A 20,645-nucleotide genomic window follows, 5' to 3' on the forward strand; every position below is an offset into this window, starting at 1 on the left:
ATGGAGAGAAGATGTGTGAAGGGGGTGAAAATTGAAAATAGGCCTTGGAATACTTCACTAAAGTCCGGCTCCATATATAGTGGTCCTAACTTTATCATCGATGAATTTGCTAATGATACTTTACCTTCATAGATCATATCTACTAGTATATGTAGTAATAATGCAAGTATATATTAAGGAAAAATTACAAATAATAGTCCACAATGAACTTCTATATAAGTACTTATTCGACTTAGTTATCGATCATTTTGCTCCTCTTTATACTATGTGATATCAGAGTTGATAGTAGAATCGGTTGTTTTCACTGTTTGGTAGTTACGAAGTAAATGTCGTTTGTGTTATCATTAACTTCAATTGTTGCTCTTTTGTCGAAAAAAAAAAACTTCAACTGTTACTCATCTCATCAAAGTATTGCTTTGCAAATCACACCTAATATCACAATATCTTCTTATAGGGCTTTATGAGGTTTAGGCATTCTATTCAATTGTTCAAATTGTCAGTTTGTCACATCCACACGAGATCAATGCAACTTATAGATTTACACCATTTTTGTAAGCTTGCTAAACACCAAATGACAAGAGAGTTTATAATTTTTCATTTTTTTTTTTTGAAGATTTAGTATAAGTTGTTATAAGAAATCATTAATTTTTACCAAATACTTTGTACAAGAAGGATTGTTTGCAAGAATGTTACTATCCCTTTTTTTCCATGTACTTATAAAGGCTATAGTCTCTTCGCAAACCAAGTAAAGCTAGTTATTACCAAGCTTAACTAAGCTAAGCTAATCTCTATATGACTATATCCTCTAAGGGTGGTGGACTTAACAAAAATATAGGTTGAGGGCGCCAACGATTCTCTCTTCTTCCCACTCCAAAGGAGCTAGCCCGCTTACCTTAATTGGACTGATCCTTACAGAATTTAATTCAAATAGGACGGTTCTTCTTACCTATCCAAAAATACCTAGACGACATAGATCACGTAATGATTATTTGTCTAAATAAACAAAACTAGTACTAGTAGTGTTTTGTTTAGATGTCAAAGGCCTGAAAGGTAACCATTGACCAAGACAATCATAGGCCCAAATGCTAAAAAATATCCCTCCCAAAACCAAGAATCTTACGGAAGGATGAGAAAACACAGAAACCTGCTACTCTGGAAGCCTTCTCTATATGCTATGCCGCCCAGAAAATGTAGTGAATATTGCAAAATCAACAACAAAACTTTCAAATTTTAACAAGAAAAGGGGAAGAATTGTGATGTGAAAAATCTGAAAATGGCAATGGCTGCTGCAATAGGAATTGGATTGGGTTACAGTAAACGAACCTTTGCAATTTGTCCACCTTTCATCTATTGTGTTGCCAAGGTTAACTAATCTTCCATTTTTCCTTTTTTTTCCTTCAATTTTCTGTCTTTTACTTTCATTTCCTTGTTCATTTGATTCAATTTTGATTTGGGTTTTCTGGGTTTTAGCAGTTTCCTCGCATTACTTTTGTTTCTGCTATTGAATCTCCCAAAGCAGACGATGTTCATCCAACCCTTCCTAAGTCTACCCCTAATTCACCAGGTTTTTTATTCTGATTAAATTTTATTTCTTGTTGCTTGATTTGTTGTTGTTGTTGTTGTTGTTTATTGAGTTTTTGGTTTTGAAGATATAGTTAATGGAGTTGGTGGTATTCAATGTAAAACTCGAGAGTGGAAGACGTTGAGTTCCAAACAACTAGGCATCACTAATTCCATGATTGATAAACAAACTCAATATGTTCTTAAAGCCCTCAAGAACAAGGGTTTGTCTTTCTCTATGCTTTTTTAAAACTATTATACAATTCCTTTCAATAAATATATTTTCTCTTTGTATACCTGTATGTCTGCAATTATGACTTAGAGATGCTTTTCTGTTTCTGTTTTCATGAACTTATCTCACAGGATACCAGGTATACCTTGTTGGAGGGTGCGTGCGCGACCTCATCTTGAAGAGAATTCCCAAGGATTTTGACATCATCACTTCAGCTGAGCTCAAGGAGGTTTGTCTATTGCCAACACGACCCCTCGTCACTCCTTTTAATCTATGCTTGTTCTATTAAGACATTCAAATCGACCAAGTCTTTGGTGAAATGGAATGAGGGATGTTATGTTAGGATAAGGCAGTGTTTTGAATTGAACGTTCTTTACTTGGATTAAAGAATACTATTGTGTGATATATTATGGGATTCATAAGATGGTGCAATGGAATGAGGGATGATTATATTATTGTGTTTTGAATTGAACGTTCCTTACTTGGATATAAGAACACTATACTACTATAAAATGATTGTTTTATGTTTGAATAAGGAAGCCCATTTGCTTCCCATGGGGAGAAAGCTGTTGATTTCTTGCCAGAGTGATCTTTTATTTGGTTCTATGGTTAGTTAATGGCCTGTACATATCCTTAATTAAGATGTACATGACTATGGTGGCCTCTGATTTTCTGTTTCTGTATTACTTTCAGGTTGTTCGAAGCTTTCCTCGGTGTGAAATAGTTGGAAGGCGATTTCCTATTTGTCATGTGCATGTAGCGGATTCTATTATTGAGGTTTGCAATCCTGATTGCATGAAATCAGAGTGACATCCCTAAAATGAGAGGAGAAAGAATGAGTGGAGAGTGAGAGTTATATTTATGTCAGTTTTCTTCAGTCGGCAACTTTTCTCTGTCAACATATCTATGTTCCAACTTTAGGCATTTTGTTGTCAGAACAGGTGTCAAGCTTTAGCACTGTTGCAAAGAAGCCAAGGAAGAATTACGATCATCTTTTCAAAAGGCCTCGAGGATGTGATGAGCACGATTATATTCGCTGGAGGAATTGTATTCAGCGAGACTTTACGATTAACGGGTATTTACATGACTTTCGTAAGTCAGATATTTCAGATTGCATTTTCTGGCTTAACTAATCTGGTTGAATTTGAATGATCCTATTCTAATCTTACGATTGTCATTGGCCTCCCTCATCAGTTCATTCCCTGAAGTCAGTTTTTTTTAAACTTTCTCATCCTTTTTTAAGGAGGCTAAGAGTAAGGCAAAGGCAGCGATATAAGGAGGCTAAGAGTAAGGCAAAGGCAGCTGTTCGCCAAGCAAAAGAAAAGGCATATCAGGAGGTTTATGAAAAGCTTGATTCCAAGGAGGGAGAAAGGATCATTTATAAGATGGCAAAGAGAAGACAAGAGGCAAGGAAGGATATTGGCATGGTGAAGTGTGTCAAAGATAAGAACCAAATGGTCCTAGTGCAAGAGGAGGGCATCAAGGACAGGTGGAAGGGGTACTTCGATGAATTATTTAATGGAAGTAATGGAGTTGTGATAGGAGATACCTCTATGAGTGATGAAGAAATCAACATGGAGTATGTGCGAAGGATTAGGAGAGTAGAGGTGGAGATTGCACTGAGGAAGATGAAACCTAAGAAGGCGGTTGGCCCTGATGGGGTACCGATAGAGGTGTGGAGGTGTTTGGGTAAGATTGGTATTGATTGGTTAACAAACCTTTTCAACAAGATATGGACGGCTACAAGGATCCCACAAGATTGGAGGAAGAGCACCTTGGTCCCGGTTTATAAAAACAAAGGAGACGCTCAAGATTGTTCTAACTATCGAGGAATTAAGCTTATGAGCCATACTATGAAGTTGTGGGAAAGGGTGATTGAACAAAGGTTGAGGGCATGCACAAGCATTTCAGATAACCAATTTGGTTTTATGCCTGGGAGATCTACTATGGAGGCAATCCATTTGATAAGACAAATGATGGAGTTTTATAGGGTAAAGAAGAAAGATCTTCATATGGTCTTTATTGATTTAGAGAAGGCATATGACAAGGTGCCAAGAGAGATACTTTGGTGGGCAATGTTGAAGAAAGGTATCCCACGAAGGTATGTAGACCTAGTTAAGGATATGTATCGAGATGTGTCAACAAATGTGAGGACATGCGGAGGGTTGACAAAAGATTTCCCTATTACAATCGGATTGCATCAAGGGTCTGCATTAAGCCCTTTTCTTTTTGCAACGGTTCTAGACGAATTAACTAGACCAATTCAAGATGAGGTTCCATGGTGTATGCTGTTCGCAGATGATATCGTTTTGGTGGATGAGACTAAGGATGGGGTTAATGTCAAGTTGGAGCAATGGAGGCAAAGGTTGGAATCTAGAGGGTTTAAGCTAAGTCGGAGTAAGACTGAATATTTGGTATGTCGTTTTGGCACTCAGAGGGGGACAAGCAATGAAGTGGTGAGTTTGGATGGAAAGGATTTGACCATGAGTGAATGTTTTAAGTACCTAGGGTCGATCATCCAGAAGAATGGTGACATTGATCAAGACGTGACCCACAGGATTAAGTCAGGGTGGCTTAAATGGAGAGCGGCCACGGGAGTGCTATGCGACCGCAGCATTCCCTTAAAGTTGAAGGGAAAATTCTACAGGACTGCCATAAGACCAGTGTTGCTCTATGGTACAGAATGTTGGGCTTCTAAGAAAGAGCATATTAAAAAGATGGAGGTTACGGAAATGCGCATGTTAAGGTGGATGTGTGGAAACACTTTAAGAGATAGAATCAGAAATGAGGTTATTCGCAAGAAAGTAGGTGTGGCGGGCATTGTAGATAAATTAAGGGAAAATCGTCTGCGTTGGTTTGGACATGTAAGACGGAGACCCGAGGGTGCACCGGTGCGAAGAGTGGAAGAGTGGGACCATGGAGGGATTAAACGAGGAAGAGGGAGACCAAAGATGACTTGGTTGGAAGGAGTGAGGAAGGATATGAAGTGCATGGATTTACGTGAGGATGAAGTTTTGGATCGTAAGGGATGGAGGAGAAAGATTTATGTTGATGACTACACGGAATAATCAAATTTGGTTCATGTTAGCCGACCCCACTTTTGGGATTAAGGCTTTGATTGATTGATTGATTGATTGATTGATCTCATCCTTTTTTACTTCGTGATTTTTGCAGGCTGATGTTTGATCCTTACTCAAAGTTAGTATATGACTATATTGGTGGGATTGAAGATATTAAAAAATCTAGGGTTTGTTTCTCTCTCTTGTTAATTTGTTATCAGTCTTATCACCCATTGTGGTTAGTGGTTACCAAATGCTTATTTTTCTTCCTTGTACTCATGTAGGTGCGGACAGTAATCCCGGCATTTTCTTCTTTCACGGAAGATTGTGGTAACCATAATAATTTTTTCTCATTGTTCTGTCTTTGATATAACTCCCATGCTGGAATTTTGAAAATCAAATATGTAATAGATTTGGAACGTTATATCCATATAATATGGGATACCAATACCATTACATCTTTGTCTGGTACTTCATCTTACAGAGACATTCTGATTTTGCAGCTCGAATTTTACGCGCTTTTAGAATTGCGGCGCGCTTAGAGTTTAAATTTACAAAAGAACTCGCACTTTCTTTGAAAGAATTATCTTACTCGTTGCTAAGGCTTGACAAGGTATCTGTACCTTTAAGTTCTTTTTATGAATTGTCTTTCTTGCTATTCACACATAGAGTCTCACAGAATTCTGCAGGGAAGGATCCTTATGGAGCTGAATTATATGCTGGCTTATGGATCTGCTGAGCCTTCTTTAAGGTTATTATGGAAGTATGGCCTTCTAGAGATACTCTTACCCTTACAGGTATGGAATCTTTATATGTTATTCATGTTAGGACAATTGCCTGACTTCTTATTGTGTCCATATTTTATTTCCTATACATGATTGTTACTTCATGCCTGCAGGCAGCATATTTTGTTTCACAGGGTTTTCGAAGGAGAGACAAAAGGTCCAACTTGCTTCTGGTAAGAGGAAGTTTTTTTATCTTCTTCAGTTGAAAATCCTTTGATCTCTCCCTAGTTTGTGCTTAGTGTTATAAGTGTAATAAAAATGCAGCTGAATATATGACGGTCTGTCAAAAAGCCTTAAATTATGCATGTGATTACAAAATGTTTGTCGTAGCCGCTTTAAAGGCCCCTTATTTACTCTCTCAGTTTTCATTGTACTTCTGCGATTCACTGATTCTGTCTCTCTCACATTGTTGCTAAAACAAATGATGATTTACCATCTTACACTCTCCTATTGCTATGGCTAAGATGCATAAAGTCCTGGTAGTTAATAAATGCTGGTTGGCAACTGAACATAAGGCTATGTTTTAGTGTTAAGCTGTCAGTGTAATTGAAGACGCTTGGCAGTTTTAAGATGTCAGTTTGTAGCAAGTTAGCTGTTTTATTTTCTTTTTGAGGGACAGCTGCTAAGTTTACTGTAATGTTTATGTACATGATTAAAATTAGCTTTCAGGTTCCTCTTTCTTTCATTGGCTTCTGTACCACTATGATCATTTTGTAGTACATTCAATGTCGCCTGCAATTTATCATTAATGGTCGTGGGTACATGTTGATTGACTGCCCTCCTAATAGTATTTGCTGGGGGGGGGGGGGGGGGAGTGTGTGTGTTGGGGGCACTAGGGTAACCCCTATGATTATGGTTATAAATCGATTTTGCATATGATGATAGTTTATCCGTGATAGATCAGTTGTTTCAGCCTGAAATATTTCAAGGGAGTGTCTTCCGCGTGACTAGAGTTTGAATTTCATTGCACTGTTTTTCTCTCCATCCTTTAGACATCACTATTTATTCCCTGCATCCCCATTATTTGTTAGTGGGCTTGCTCCAATTTGGGATCCTAGTAATCCCATATACTCCATAGTATTTAACATTTTTTTTCACTTTTTACTTTATTCTTGAGTTATATGCCTTGAATTTTATTTATTTACTGCCTTTTTTCTGTCATGATAGCAGTTCTACACTTCGTTTATAATATCTTAGAATAAATTTATACGTAGCTAAGGCTTCAAAATGCTATATATTGTCCAATAAAACAGGTTAGTTCAGACAGCTCATCGTAAAACAACTATAACTTCCTTGTATGTTATTTAGAATCAAGCTTATGACCAGTCAATGGAAAGCTCTTGAAACAAGCTTTCACATCCAAACTTGATTCATCTCAAAATTCAAAGTAATTTAAGAGATATGCTCAGCAGAAGTTGACCCGTTGAATTTTTCCTTGCTTAGCGCAAGTAATTCATCCCTTAACTTTATGCCAAACCTTGATTGATTTTCTAGTCATATTCCAATGATATTAAATTTAGGGGCCGTTTGGTTCGCACAGTGGAATTGGAATGGAATGGAGAAAGGGTATTAAAGAGAATAGAATGAATCCCTTTCCATTTAGCATGTTGTTTGTTTTATAAAAAACACAAGGGAATCACCTCCACCACATCCCCACCACATCCACCATAGCAACACTCTATTTCTTCATTTCCCACCCACCCTACAACCCAACCACCACCTCGCCGCCCCTCACACTCCCTCCTCCGACCTTCGCTGCCCCTCACCCTCCCTCCTCCGACCCTCGCCGTCATTTATTTACCCGGAAAACTTTCCCCCCACCCACGAAAAACCCAAAAAAACCCTCCCCCTCCCCTTAAAACCGTCGGCCGCCCCCCCTCCCCCACCCTCGAAACCCTAGGTGGGGAGAAGTATTTTCGAGGAGGGGAAATGTTTTCGGGAGGAAGGGGTGGGTGGCGAGCTGGCTGGGGGAGGGGCGGCGGTGGCTGGGGGAGGGGTGGCGAGGTGGCTGGGTGGTGGTTGTGCTGTAGAAGGTTGCTAGGTGGGTGGGTTTGGTGGCTAGGGAAAGGGAATGGAAAAGTCTAGGGGGGGGGGGGGTGGGGAATCATGTTAGAGCAAAAATGGGTAAAGTCAATAATGAAAGAGGGTAAAGGGAATGATTGATAGTGGCAAACAAACAACAACAAAGGGAATGGAGCATGTTCATTCCCTTTCCCTTTGATTATTACCCCCAACCAAACAGCCCCTTATTAGTAGCTTGATTGCTTGAAGGAGAAGTAGTTTGTTTGTTAGGTAAATGCTCTATAAATAGAGCTAACTAGAGAGATAATCATGTTGAATATTTTGGTCAGTGATTGTTGTAGTTTTGGGAGAGTGTCATTCCTCTCGAAAGATTGGCAAGTTGGTGATTTGCACTTGATTAGCATTAATTCAGTCATATATTTAATTGTTCTTCCTTAATCTTGCTTCTTCATCCCTTAATCTCTCGTTTCAATCCTTAATCTCTTCGTTTTGTGCTTTTGGTCACTATTTTACCACTAAGTTTCAGCCATTCTATTCTAGCCAACACTGTGCTACATGCTTATATTGTGTTTGACTTGTCTGCAGTCTTTGTTTTCAAATCTGGATAAACTCCTAGCACCAGATCGTCCATGCCATAGCAGCTTGTGGTAAGAAATTTCATCTGACTAAGTGATTGTAGCTTTGGCTGATTGCTATTGCATGGACCAATCAGTATTTGATGTTGCTGCTTATAGGTTGTTATTATAGCTGAAAATGTTGTATGTTAAAGTATCAGTTGACTTGGATTTGAGTACTTCTAGTTCCTACTCCCTAGGACCCTTTTTGTTTGCCCCGTATTCCTTTTTGGGGTATTCTTTTGAGATTGCTCCATTACCCTATTTGGTAAATATTCTCACTCGCAACCCAATCCTCTCTCTCACACACACACACACCAACCCCACTTGTAACCTCATGTGTGCAATTTTTGCTTTGTTTCCTGGTAAAAGTGAACTATGCTCTATGGGACAATTAAAAAAAAAAAAAAGACGGAGGGAGTATTAGTCAATTTTTGGATTTACATTTATGTTGTAGATTTTGTTTCTGTATCATATTCATGTAAACAAGGTGTTGAACGACAATTGGATCCCTTTTGCAATTAATCAGTCATTGTTCAGCATATGAATGCTTTTTCTTCAAATGTATTGCCTTGCCAAATTATAGATAAGTGCAAATAATTTTATTTTTTTTTCTTTCTTACGTTTATCTAGCTTATAGTAATTTTCCACTTCTATGGTTTTGGAAACTGTTGGATCTCCCAAAAAGTCATTCAGCAAAATCCATACCTCAGTACTGGGTGTTGCTAGTTTGGACTGATCAAGGGCTTTCCCGTACCACACAATCAGCAGAAATATATTTTGGATGTTGGCTGTAGTTGATTTCTTCTGTTTGCATAATTAAAATATAGAGTTAGTGGGGTTAGTGGAAGGTAAATTGGAGGAGAGAGGATTTAAAGGTAATAAAATATAATTCTATTGGGTCCCACTAGTTGAGAGAAATGAATTAAATATTGTAAAAGCTTTCCAAATAAGAAAATTGAACAAGTATTTATAAATGGCCGGAAATTGAAAGTGAAGCAGGTATTTAAAAACAGAGGGAGTACTAAAGTATGCATATTCCTTGTTGAGATATTCCGTACACATACTTTGTGTAGTAGGCTTTTCCTCTGCGTCTTCTCTATGCTTGGTCCTCAGTTCCTCACACTCACTCACCCACTTTTTCTCTCCAACTTTCACTCTTCTTGATCTCCATGCCAATATGGATTATTATGGGAATATGGGATGAAGAGAGTCACTTTTGATTACAAAATTAACCTTGGATTGAACTCAGTTATCTTCCTCCTCAAAATATTAGTCATATTGCACTACCTAGAAATCTAGAATGTCCCTCCCCATAAACCTGATGCATCACAAATTTTACAGAGTTCATCAGACAAAGGGAGTAGCATTTTACTTGGAGTTTATATTTAATTGTGTGTTTGCTTTGATGCAAGTCCTGACTTCTTAACAGAGCTATATTAGCAGTTTTTACTTTTACGGAGCCCATGATCCTTATGTATATAGGTCTATTAATATTTAATACATCCGTCCATCAGACTTGAAGCCTTTCGATTTCTGATTGTTTGAATCACATTATAGGGTATGCTTATTAGCATTTCACAAAGCATTGGCTGACCAACCACGGGATCCTTTGGTTATTGCTGCTTTCTGTCTAGCTGTCCACAATGGTGGCTCTTTACCTGAAGCGGTAAACATTGCTAAGAGCATCACTCGACCACATGCTTCATGTTTCCGTGAAATACTTGAAGACCAGAATCAAAATATGGGTGAGAATTTGGTAAATGGTGTCAAAGATCTTGCTGCTGCTGTTAAAACAGCATTGTGTCAGATGACTGATGAGACTATTGTTTCTCAAGCAATGGCAAAGTATCCACAGGCACCATTTTCAGATTTGGTAAGGTTTCCTTTTCATTACAGCTTGGTGTGGTAAAATCCTCACTATCGCTGTTTTTTGGTTTCAGCTAGATTAATGAAAGGTGGCTAAATTTTGCTAATCTGCTTTCCTTTCTTAATTTTTACAGGTTTTCATTTCACTGCCACTGCAATTGCGGACAGAGAGGATTATTAGTTGTGTTGCAAAGGGAAGGGAAAAAGGGTTCACGCCAAAGCATGGGACTAAGATTAACTATGAGTCATTGGCTCTTGGGAGTTTGCATGAAATGCGATATATGTTGTCAAGAATTATTTTTGATACAATTTATCCTCCATACTCAAAATCATAAATGATAACATGTCAATGGAAATTAAAGATTACATGAAAAATTAGATTTTAGGGAGTAGGACATTCTTTATTCAAAGGAAATTTACAAGTATTATTTATGTAGTCTTAGACTCTTACATCATAAATTCATAATACTTCGTATATTATTAAGGTTGCTTTGTTAATCTTGAGCCCATTGTTGTTATACATAGTGCCGGCTGCTTTTCCTTTTTTTTTTGGGGGGGGGGGGGGGAATAATTTTTTTTTTTTATTTTGTGCTATATTGCAAACAAGGTCCTTTTTGAACAATTTTGCTTAGATTATCCCTCTCTAAATAATAAAAAAACAATAAAAAACAATCATACCCTCCTAAAGAAGGTTTTTTTATATCTTGATCAGAGAGCATCGAATAAACCACCTCTTTTCGAGGATAACATCCATATTAGCGAGTTTATCTGCTACCCTATTACCCTCCCGAAAACAATGAACCATATTAAATAAAGGAACTATTAAGATTACGATGGTTTGATGATATGCATGCATTCACTCCGCTGCTGTGTTGGATTGATGATGGCTTCGACGCAAGCTTTATTATTCATTTGAACTATTAGCTTCCGTATGCCTCTTTGTTTAGCTAGCTTTAGACCTTGTTCTAGTGCAAGATTTTCAGCTCTATATGTTGTGCATGCATATTCCATAATTAGCAGCAAATCTTGCAATGAACCTGAAATGACATGCAATGACCCGAAACATTAACCCATATAAATCACAAGTCAAGCTAAAATATTCAAGGTTCATGATAATCCTATATGGAGTAAAAACTCAAATCAAATTATCAAAGTAATAACTCGAGACATTCCACGTCAACCTTCCTAATTTAAAATTCAGTTAAACAAGGAGAAATAGATCAAGTTAGAGCTTAATTAAATCAAAACAAAAACTCCTAATTTGATGCAAACAGAACCTTAAGTAAACACAATAATTAGTGGCTTTAGTGCCGACTGGCGCTGCTTTATTCAATCAATCCAAAGGCTGGGAAACTACTTTTTGATTCGGATCGCTGACGTGGACGGCTGAGATCCGATATCATACTGTATTCTAAATATATTTTGGTTTATTTAAACCTCTTAATTTGCTTTGCTTTCTTTTCCATCGTCAAATTGTGTTATTAACATCATCATCAACGTCATCCTCTCTTTTCTCTCTCCTCTTTCGGCTACAATTCGTGTTCTTGTTTTTGTTCTGGATCTTCAATTCATCATCTCAATAAATCAACAATTGAATAGATCGTCAAAATCGGCGGATAAAGTCGCTTAATTTGAGATTTGATAGGCTTTACTGACTTTAATTTTTCTGTAATTTTCGACCGAAAAATAAAAGTGTTTCTCAAATCTGAAACCCTAATTTTGACGGAAATCTCTAGATCTAAATTAAAAACTACATTATTTTGTTGTATAATATCATAGATCGGGTGAGTGATTGAGCGAATTCGAAATTAGAAACCCTAGATTTGTTAGATTAGGCAGTGTAATTTCAAATGGGAAGCGATGTGAAGATGAAGATTAATAGAGGTGAAGAAGGTGAAATCTCAGAAGCAGATTCAGACGCCATTGTTGAGATTAGTAAGGATGAAATTAAGCCATGGAAACAACAACAACAACAATCAATGAGCAAGACAACAACGGCTTCTTCGGATTCGACAACGAATAACAAAAACAATAACAACAACAACAACAACAACAACAACACCAACAACAGGTATTGGATGAATAATTTGTACAAGTATTATCCAAGAGGATATGGAGCTTCAGGTCTTCACAATTTAGCGTGGGCGCAAGCTGTACAGAATAAGCCTTTGAATGAAGCACTGGTAGAATTGGATGATAAAAATGGTAGTAATAAAGTGACTGATGATACTGCTGCTGCTGCTGCTGCTGCTGATGCGGGGAAGGAGCAGCAGCAGTTAGATAGTAGTGGTAATAATGGAGTTGCTGAAATGGTTGATAGTGAGAAGGAAGAAGGTGAATTGGAAGAAGGCGAGATTGATTTCGATTCCGAGGACGAAACCGATAGTAATCATAATAAACTTATCAGTAATGCTAATAAAAAGGTTGAAGATGAATTTAGTAGGTTAGGAGGTTTGGAAATGGAGGATGAAGAGTTGGAGAATCAGGTTTCTTCTATTCGTAAAGTTCTTCAGAATGTCACTGTTGCTGAAGCCAATAAGTAAGTTTGATATTATGACTTGCTTTGAAATAATTTATCAGGAGAAACAAATTGATTGATTGTTGTTTGTGTGTTTGTTTATTGTTTAGATCATTCGATATCGTGTGTGCTCGATTGAAGAGTTCATTAGACAGCTTGAAAGAGTTGGTGATGCATACCTGGTTTCCTTCTAAGGATGCGCTTATTCAACAAGCTTTTGCTGCTGTCCAGTGTGTTTACACTGTAAGCCAATATTCTCTTCTTTTCGAACCTCGAGAATTCAATTCAATTTTAGTTCAATTCAGCTTGCTTGAAGTGTGGTTTTATAGGAATTCTGGAGGAAGGTTTCTTGTTCAAATGTATGATGTTTATTTTTTATTTTTTATTTTTTCTTCAGGTTTACAGTTCAATGACCCCTACTTTAAAAGAACAGAATAAGGATAGGATGTCAAGGTCTTGTTTTGTACCCTTCATTGCTTCAGTTACATATTTTTAAGTAGTCAGTAAATGAAGCCATTGTTGTTTTTTTCTCCCTCTTTTGACCAACCAAATACTGTTTTTGCCTTCAATTCTGTAATGCAGACTGCTTAATTTTGTAAAGGGCCTCAGTTCCGCTCTTTTTACACCAGAACAGAGGAAAGAGGTTGGTTTACTGCAATGTTTTCTCTCTTAATCATATGAACTTACTTCCGATTCGTTCTAGTATTGAAATTTGATTGTATTATGTTTTAACTAATAGGTGGAGGACATGATTGCCGTTGTTAATCCCCCTCCACCGGTGGTTTCAGTGAAGCCCAAATCCAGGGAGAGGCAGGAAGAACTGTCAGTTACGGACAAGGCTATCCTCACTGATTCGAATACATTAACCGTGAATACTGGTGACAATAGTTCCCAGTATTTGAAGAAATCGGAATTTGAATCTTCTGTTTATCATTTGGAAAGAAAGAACACTGACATTCTGTCAGAAGCGTTGAGGCAACTTCCTTCTAATGTAAAGGCAAGAAGCAATTTCAGTCCTCCTCTGCTAGATCTCCATGTAGTTCATGATGAAGACAGTCTTCCATCACCCACCAGCAAACCCGTCTCTGAAGCAGCTTTTCCCCGTGCTGTCCATGTTTCGGAGGAATCTGTTGTGCATCCCTATCAAACTGAAGCAGTGAAAGCTGTCTCAAGCTACCAACAAAGGTATGTTCGGAGTACATTCCAAGCAACTGACACACTTCCTAGCCCAACTCCTTCCGAAGATGGTAATGATGGAGGAGCTGATGATTCCAATGAGGAGGTTTCTAGCTCTGCTGCCTATAATAATATTGTTAGTAGGAATACAAATTCCTCTGTAACTCCACAACCAGTTGTTTCTTCTGCTCCTTACACAAGTACTTTAAGTGTCCAAGGGGTGATTAGTGGCACTAGTGCTGGATCTTCTTCTTCATCGCGGCCCACTGCAAAGAGTCGAGATCCTAGACTTCGGCATATTAATCCCAGTTTTGGCTCATTAGATATTAGTTTCTGCCCTTCACCCATGGTTTCCAGCCCAGCAGCTAAATTAGAACCGTTGGGAGAGATAATGAATCCTAAGAAGACTAAGGCACTTGAGGGGCCCCTCTCAGATGGTCCTGTTGCCAAGAGACCAAGAAATGTCCTAGTTACCAAAGAGATGTCCACAAATGTAAATCTAGTAAAAACCTTGCCTGGAAGTACTGGAGTGGAGACTAGTAGTAGTATTCTAGGACCACAATTTGCAAGCAGAGGGCTGTTGGGTCCGGCTGTTGATCCTAGGAAAATAGGAAGTGGTATAGCTTCTTCTGGGATTACTACTGTTAATTCCAGTGCGACAGTGAATACAACTACTCAGTCCGCAAAGAACACCAGTGGCACCTCGCCCTTGCAGTCTCTGCTAAAAGGCATTGCAGGGAATCCAGCGGCATGGGTAAATATTATGAAGGAGCAGAAAAAATCCGGTGAATCTTTACAAAGTGTATCACACTCTGCAAACTCAAATTCAATACTAGGAACATCTCCCTCGCCTAGCACTTCTCCAACAACTTCGCCTGGGATGGGGCAGGCAAGTGCAGGATTGCTTCAGGTCCCTTCTCAGATAGCAGTCACGGTGAGACACTGTTCCCTTTTATAATGGGGTTTCCCATTTATAATAAATAAATTAATAGTAATGTTTTAAGGTGTTTTGTTGCCTTCTTTGCAATTAGCCACCTGAGATCTCTCATTTGTGGCTTTGAGCTGCTAGTTGTGATCTTGTCTCTTGTCTGCATGGAGTTGTTTTGTACATCATTAAGATTTAGGATGATAATATATACCCCATACATTGTTTTATTAGTGGTCTGCTCTATGTTGCTCTTGGCTTAGCCATCTTAGATTATCCAATGTACCAACAAGGCTACTATGTGTAATTTATGCTAGCTTTCTTTGAATCGTTCTTTTGAAGCTTTGGAAATCATGCCTAATCAAAGCAACTGAGGCTAATTGCTAATATTTTGTAAACATGATGTACTTGCAGAGCCCACAGGATGAGTTGACAAAACTTCGCATGAAACCCCGTGACCCTCGTCGTGTACTGCATGCCAATTTGGTCCAAAGGACTGGCAGTTCTGCACCAGAACAAACAAAAGTAAATGGAGTTCAAAATGCAACTACTCAAGGATTCCAGGACAATATCAATCTCCAAAGGCATGTTAATGGGAAAAGTCTTAGTGCTGCATCTTCTCAGACCCCAGTTTTGCCTGATATTACTAAGCAGTTTACAAAGAATTTGAAAAATATTGCTGACATTATTTCTGCCCCACAAACTTCCAGTATTCAGTCTCCACCTTCATTAAGTTCTCCATCTGTGCAAGTTAATTTGGACAGTGAAAGTTTTAGTTCTGGTGGAGCAACCACTGGTAGTTCTGGTGGAGTTTTAAATACTGGCGACCAGCGTAGTGGGTCTGCATTGAAGCCTGAAGAAGTTTCTACTGGTCCACAATTGCAGAACAATTGGGGAGATGTTGAGCATTATTTTGATGGATATGATGATCAGCAAAAGGCTGCTATACAGCAAGAGAGAACTAGAAGGCTTGATGAGCAGAAGAAAATGTTTGCTTCCCACAAACTGTGCCTTGTGTTGGATCTGGATCATACGCTGCTCAATTCAGCAAAGGTGAGTGTGGTGCTTAAGGCTATAACTTAAGTGCCTCTGCTATTTTAATATTATTGGCGCTCTTGAGTCTTGACATTACACAGATAATTATCTGATCTGGTTCCTCACAGTTCTCGGAGGTCGATCCTGTGCATGATGAGATTTTGAGAAAGAAAGAGGAACAAGATCGTGAAAAGCCCCGGCGACATCTCTTTCGCTTTCCACATATGGCGATGTGGACAAAGCTACGGCCTGGTATTTGGAATTTCTTGGAGAAGGTATGTATGTCTGCAACAATATTAGTTTTACCCCTTTACTGGCTGGACCTTGGTGGCTTAGTGCAGGGTGATTAATTTTAGCACTTTTGCTGCTTTTCCAGGCTAGTAAGCTTTATGAACTTCACTTATATACCATGGGGAACAAGTTGTATGCCACTGAGATGGCCAAAGTGCTTGATCCAAAGGGAAGTTTGTTTTCTGGGCGAGTTATCTCACGGGGTGATGATGGGGATACTGTTGATGGAGATGAGAGGGTACCCAAGAGTAAGGATTTAGAGGGTGTTTTGGGCATGGAATCTTCTGTTGTAATAATTGATGATTCTGCTAGAGTTTGGCCACATAACAAGCTTAATCTGATAGTTGTGGAAAGGTGAGGGAATACAAGTATTGTGTTATGTCCTGGATTTATTTTTTATTTATGTTTGTCTCTTCTGTGTTTTCACTGCTTTGTATACAGCTCACAATCGTTTGTCCCACAGGTATACTTATTTTCCTTGTAGTAGGAGGCAATTTGGGCTCCCAGGACCTTCACTTCTTGAGATTGACCATGATGAGAGACCAGAAGAAGGAACGTTGGCATCGTCTTTGGCAGTAAGTCTATTGCAGAAGTTTCTTGAGATTTAAGTGTGAAGTCGGTTAGTATTTTTCGAGGAAAAGAGCAGGGACGTGAGGGCTCCAGGGAATAGAGAGCATGTGCTTCCTTCTTCATTCCAAATCTTTTAATAATTTGGAGGGTTTTGGATTAATTAAAAGGGGGAAAAATGGATCACTCCTATTCTCTGTCCTCTCCTCATCCCATATGCTTCCTCAGTGTTATTTTAGATGCATCATTTGTTAAAAACATGGACTCCAAGGTAGTTTTTGGATATGGGAGAGATAGAGAGAGAAAAAAAGAGGATCCATGTGATATGAGAGAGACAGAATTTATTAACTACGAGTAAAAAGGAAAGTGATGCATCAAATCTGAAATTCCTTATTTAGAAAGACATGCATCTAAATAGAAACGGAGAAAGTACAAATAATAAAATTGGATTTTTTCACCCTCCCTCTTCTCCCGTTCCCTCCAAAATTTTCATTTAAGCACATTATTAAAAATAAGAATGGCTTACATAGGATCTTGTCTATTTATTTGTGAAACAGGTCATAGAGAGGATACACCAAAATTTCTTTGCTCACAACTCCCTGGATGATGTGGATGTGAGAAATATCTTGGCTTCTGAGCAGCGAAAGATTCTTGCTGGCTGCCGCATTGTGTTTAGCAGGGTCTTCCCTGTTGGGGAAGTTAAACCTCATTTACACCCACTTTGGCAGACAGCGGAGCAGTTTGGTGCTGTGTGCACCAACCAAATAGATGAACAAGTCACCCATGTAGTGGCCAATTCTCTAGGGACTGACAAGGTATTTTATTTTTTTCCCCAGTTGACTGTAAATCCTTAATTGTGAGACTGCTTGTGATTAGTCGTTCTGTGTTGCTGTTTAATCCAGAAGAATTACCTATTGCCCATAAATCTATTTCATTTTTAACGGTAGGCCCTGATTTATTTGATTTGGAACAGGTTAATTGGGCTATATCTACTGGAAAATTTGTTGTGCATCCTGGCTGGTGAGAATTTCTGCCTGTCCATTTTAGTTTATTTTAAAGCATAATACGGAGTACTCTGTATTATTATTATTGTTAGTAGATCTTTATTCTTTTTTTTAATTTGTTCTGATGATTACTATTATTATTTTTAACTGCATGATAGGGTGGAAGCTTCTGCATTACTTTACAGAAGGGTAAATGAGCAAGATTTTGCTGTGAAATCTTGAAAGGTTATAGTGTGTCCAGCTCTAATCGAACAGAAACTGTTGAGTGCAGTTTGATATTTTTAAGGTAGCCTTCCTCAAATTCATGAAAAGCTGGTACCAAGGGGAAACTGACCTCAGACCTTCCTTGCCAGTGATTCTGAACTTGTGGTTTTGATGGTGAGGACCAGCCCTATCTTTTCACCCCTGACTTTTCGCCTGACATTTAGGATGGCTTGTCCCTAGTGATGCTTGATTGGGTAAATTTATGGCTGGGTGCCCAGCATAAAGTGGCTGGCTGTGTTTGTTTTAAGAGATTGGATTTTACAGCCAAGGTAGGTGTAGAATGTAGTAACTGCTGGGACATGGGATAAATTGGTGATGCTCGATGAGAGAGGGAATTGAGGGAGGTGTTTGATGCTCTACAGTTCGACAATATTGAGGGGGAGAAGCCATTTTCTTGGCTGTCGCTTTTTGGTGGGGAAATCAGTGTCGTGGGTTAAAGAGAGGTTGATCGCAGAGGCTAAAATGTTGAATATTGCAGGTATGTGGTGGTGCCTTTCTTGCAAAGTGAAGGGATAAGCAGGGATGACTTAACTTGATGCGATGTACAGAAAAGCATGATTTTTTACAACTTTGCCTGGGAAATACATATGGCAAAGTTGAATGCTGGCCAGATCAATTGCTCTCTTAAAGTCCTAAGGCCAAAACATTAATTCGAGTAACTAACTAAAAAAGAAATTCATTATTTGGGGTGGTAATGGGGACATTATCAAAGATTATCTGAATCAATTTTTCATGAAAGATTTACCATTTAAGGTAAAACTGTAAAATTAATCTGAAAATGTGGTCGGGTGTGGGTTGTTTGTCAAATAAGTCTAATCTGCAAGTTTGTTGAAGTTTTCATTTACTGAATACTTTCATAGGAGAAAATAGGTTAATTGACAGAAGGTGATATTTTGATTGTTTTTCATCTTATATTTTTCATTGGAACCCTTTATTTGATAGATGGTATATTTGTCCGATAAATCGGAATATTAAAATATGACTACTGACTGCTGAGTGCTGACTGCTGACTGCTTAGAGTGGAACTAACTAAAATTTGGTCTACCGAATACCAAGCCGTTGGCTATGACATTTCTGTACAACATCAAGAAATTTGGTCTATCGAGTACTATAATTGAACATTCTAAGAAAACCTTTTTAAGTAATATTTTTTTTGTATAAGAGTATATTGACGTGCAAACCTGGACTAGTATGTGTCAGCAATAAGCCTTCGGGTCTGTCATTTCTCATGCTTATGCAAGCAATGGCAGTACTCTACTACTACTCTGTAGTCTGTACTACATAATCTACTTCATTTATGGCTTGATTTTTACCTTTTGACATGGTAGTGAACAGACCATAGATACAGCATAAGCCGCCAGCAGCCCAGCAGGGGTGAGCTGCTGTAGCCACCCTAATGGGCATACTTGAAAGAACGGAGAGTGTAAGTGTAACAAAGACACAAAATTCTATTACCATGCCCAGCTAGGGTTGTGATAAATGCACATTACATTATAAACTCAGAGTGTTGCGTCACTGCATGCTTGCTTTATTCGATCTCATTGTTCCTTATCAAATCAAACATTTGGACCACACTAGTGAGTAGTAGTGACTGAGTCTGTGAGGTCCTTCACTAAGATGGGAAACATTGAGATATAATTGACACTAATGACATAAATCACTTCTTGGGAAATTTAAATTGGGATATAATTGGCAGTAAAGACCTAATTTGCTTCTTGGAATACATTTTAAATGGACATTTAACTTTTTTTTTTTTTTTTTTTTTTGGAAATAATAACTCATTAACGCTATGTTCAGTTCACATTATATCATTTGATATAATCATGTTTTTTTTAATTATATCTGACTTATATTTTAATTTGATCAAACTTTGACCTAATTTGTACACTATTATCAAATGAGATGTAATAAGATTCGGATAACATGTACTTTTAATGCTAAATAAATGTAAATAGAATGATAAAATCTACTTATTTGTGAAATAAGTTGATATCACCTTAAATAACTTTGAACTAAACATAGCGTAAATACTCCCTTTGTTCCAAAATAATTCACAAGCTTTTTTTTTTCTTTTTTTAATCATCTTTACCAATCTGCTCAATACATTTCAACTTAGCAAGATTAATTTCAATTCAGTAAAATATAATTTCAGTTTAGCAATAATAATTTCAGTTCAGTAAAAATAAGGTAAAATGAACGGGGCTTTACTAGTTTTGCTGAACATTTTTTTTTACTGATTTTATAATATATTTTTTCTTCAAAATACTTATTTTTACCGAATTGAACTTATTTTTACTGAACTTAAATTATTTTTACTAAATATTTTTTTAAGGTGTGGTGAACAACTCCTAATATATAGAGAAAACAAAATACCACTTGATATACTCCATCTATTTTTCCTCTGCTTGTTCTGTTTGGAATAATCTTGAAAGATTCTAATGCAAATAGAAGCATTAGAATCTTATACTTTTATGTTTTTTCTATTTTTCAAACATTTTCATGTGTGATTTTGTTAGATTCATCCTAATTTTTAGTTTTCAGAGAAATATTTTTTATAATATTTTGTAATATGTAACTTTCATATTGAAATTAAGGGCCTGTTCACATTTACTTAATTTCAGTTCAGTTCAGTTCAGCTCCAATCAGTTCAATTCAGTTCAGTTCAGCTCTTAATTTCCCTCTCACATAAAATATTCATTTCAGCTCAATTAAGTTCAGTTCAGT

General features: G+C 37.7%; 2 protein-coding genes across 5 annotated transcripts; both read left to right on the plus strand.

Moving 5' to 3' along the window:
* Positions 1–1,081: 1,081 nt before the first annotated feature.
* LOC145601695 (uncharacterized) lies at positions 1,082–10,645 on the plus strand. Of its 4 annotated transcripts, none has more exons than XM_081657754.1 (14): positions 1,082–1,363; positions 1,471–1,564; positions 1,650–1,784; positions 1,924–2,021; positions 2,486–2,569; positions 2,734–2,867; positions 4,967–5,039; positions 5,136–5,181; positions 5,355–5,464; positions 5,541–5,648; positions 5,750–5,809; positions 8,244–8,305; positions 9,833–10,148; positions 10,276–10,645. In XM_081657754.1, exons 1-14 carry the CDS (start codon positions 1,274–1,276, stop codon positions 10,474–10,476), a joined length of 1,611 nt encoding a protein of 536 aa, XP_081513880.1. In that variant the 5' UTR covers positions 1,082–1,273; the 3' UTR covers positions 10,477–10,645. The 4 variants fall into 4 exon arrangements, with proteins under 4 accessions (XP_081513880.1, XP_081513882.1, XP_081513881.1 ...); XM_081657756.1 differs by having other exon boundaries at positions 1,656–1,784; XM_081657755.1 differs by having other exon boundaries at positions 1,083–1,363; positions 1,474–1,564.
* A 975-nt stretch (positions 10,646–11,620) lies between these two features.
* Positions 11,621–18,855, plus strand: LOC145601203 (RNA polymerase II C-terminal domain phosphatase-like 3). Its single transcript, XM_081657160.1, has 12 exons — positions 11,621–12,680; positions 12,770–12,902; positions 13,057–13,112; positions 13,242–13,302; positions 13,399–14,769; positions 15,175–15,813; positions 15,924–16,070; positions 16,172–16,440; positions 16,550–16,661; positions 17,211–17,468; positions 17,627–17,673; positions 17,816–18,855. The coding sequence occupies exons 1-12, from the start codon at positions 11,992–11,994 to the stop codon at positions 17,877–17,879; spliced, it is 3,846 nt and encodes a 1,281-aa protein (XP_081513286.1). The 5' UTR covers positions 11,621–11,991; the 3' UTR covers positions 17,880–18,855.
* The last annotated feature ends 1,790 nt before the right edge of the window (positions 18,856–20,645 follow it).

The sequence above is a fragment of the Chenopodium album genome, chromosome 21, assembly GCF_948465745.1.
Source record: "Chenopodium album chromosome 21, dcCheAlbu1.1, whole genome shotgun sequence".
Taxonomy (NCBI): domain Eukaryota; kingdom Viridiplantae; phylum Streptophyta; class Magnoliopsida; order Caryophyllales; family Amaranthaceae; genus Chenopodium; species Chenopodium album.

Coding starts and splice junctions, on each gene's coding strand:
- LOC145601695 (XM_081657754.1), top strand. CDS start 1,274: ATGGCAATGGCTGCTGCAATAGGAATTGGATTGGGTTACAGTAAACGA. Junction 1,785..1,923: donor TAAAGCCCTCAAGAACAAGG/GTTTGTCTTTCT, acceptor CTTATCTCACAG/GATACCAGGTATACCTTGTT. Junction 5,465..5,540: donor CGTTGCTAAGGCTTGACAAG/GTATCTGTACCT, acceptor AGAATTCTGCAG/GGAAGGATCCTTATGGAGCT.
- LOC145601203 (XM_081657160.1), top strand. CDS start 11,992: ATGGGAAGCGATGTGAAGATGAAGATTAATAGAGGTGAAGAAGGTGAA. Junction 13,303..13,398: donor CACCAGAACAGAGGAAAGAG/GTTGGTTTACTG, acceptor TTTAACTAATAG/GTGGAGGACATGATTGCCGT. Junction 17,469..17,626: donor ATTCTCTAGGGACTGACAAG/GTATTTTATTTT, acceptor GATTTGGAACAG/GTTAATTGGGCTATATCTAC.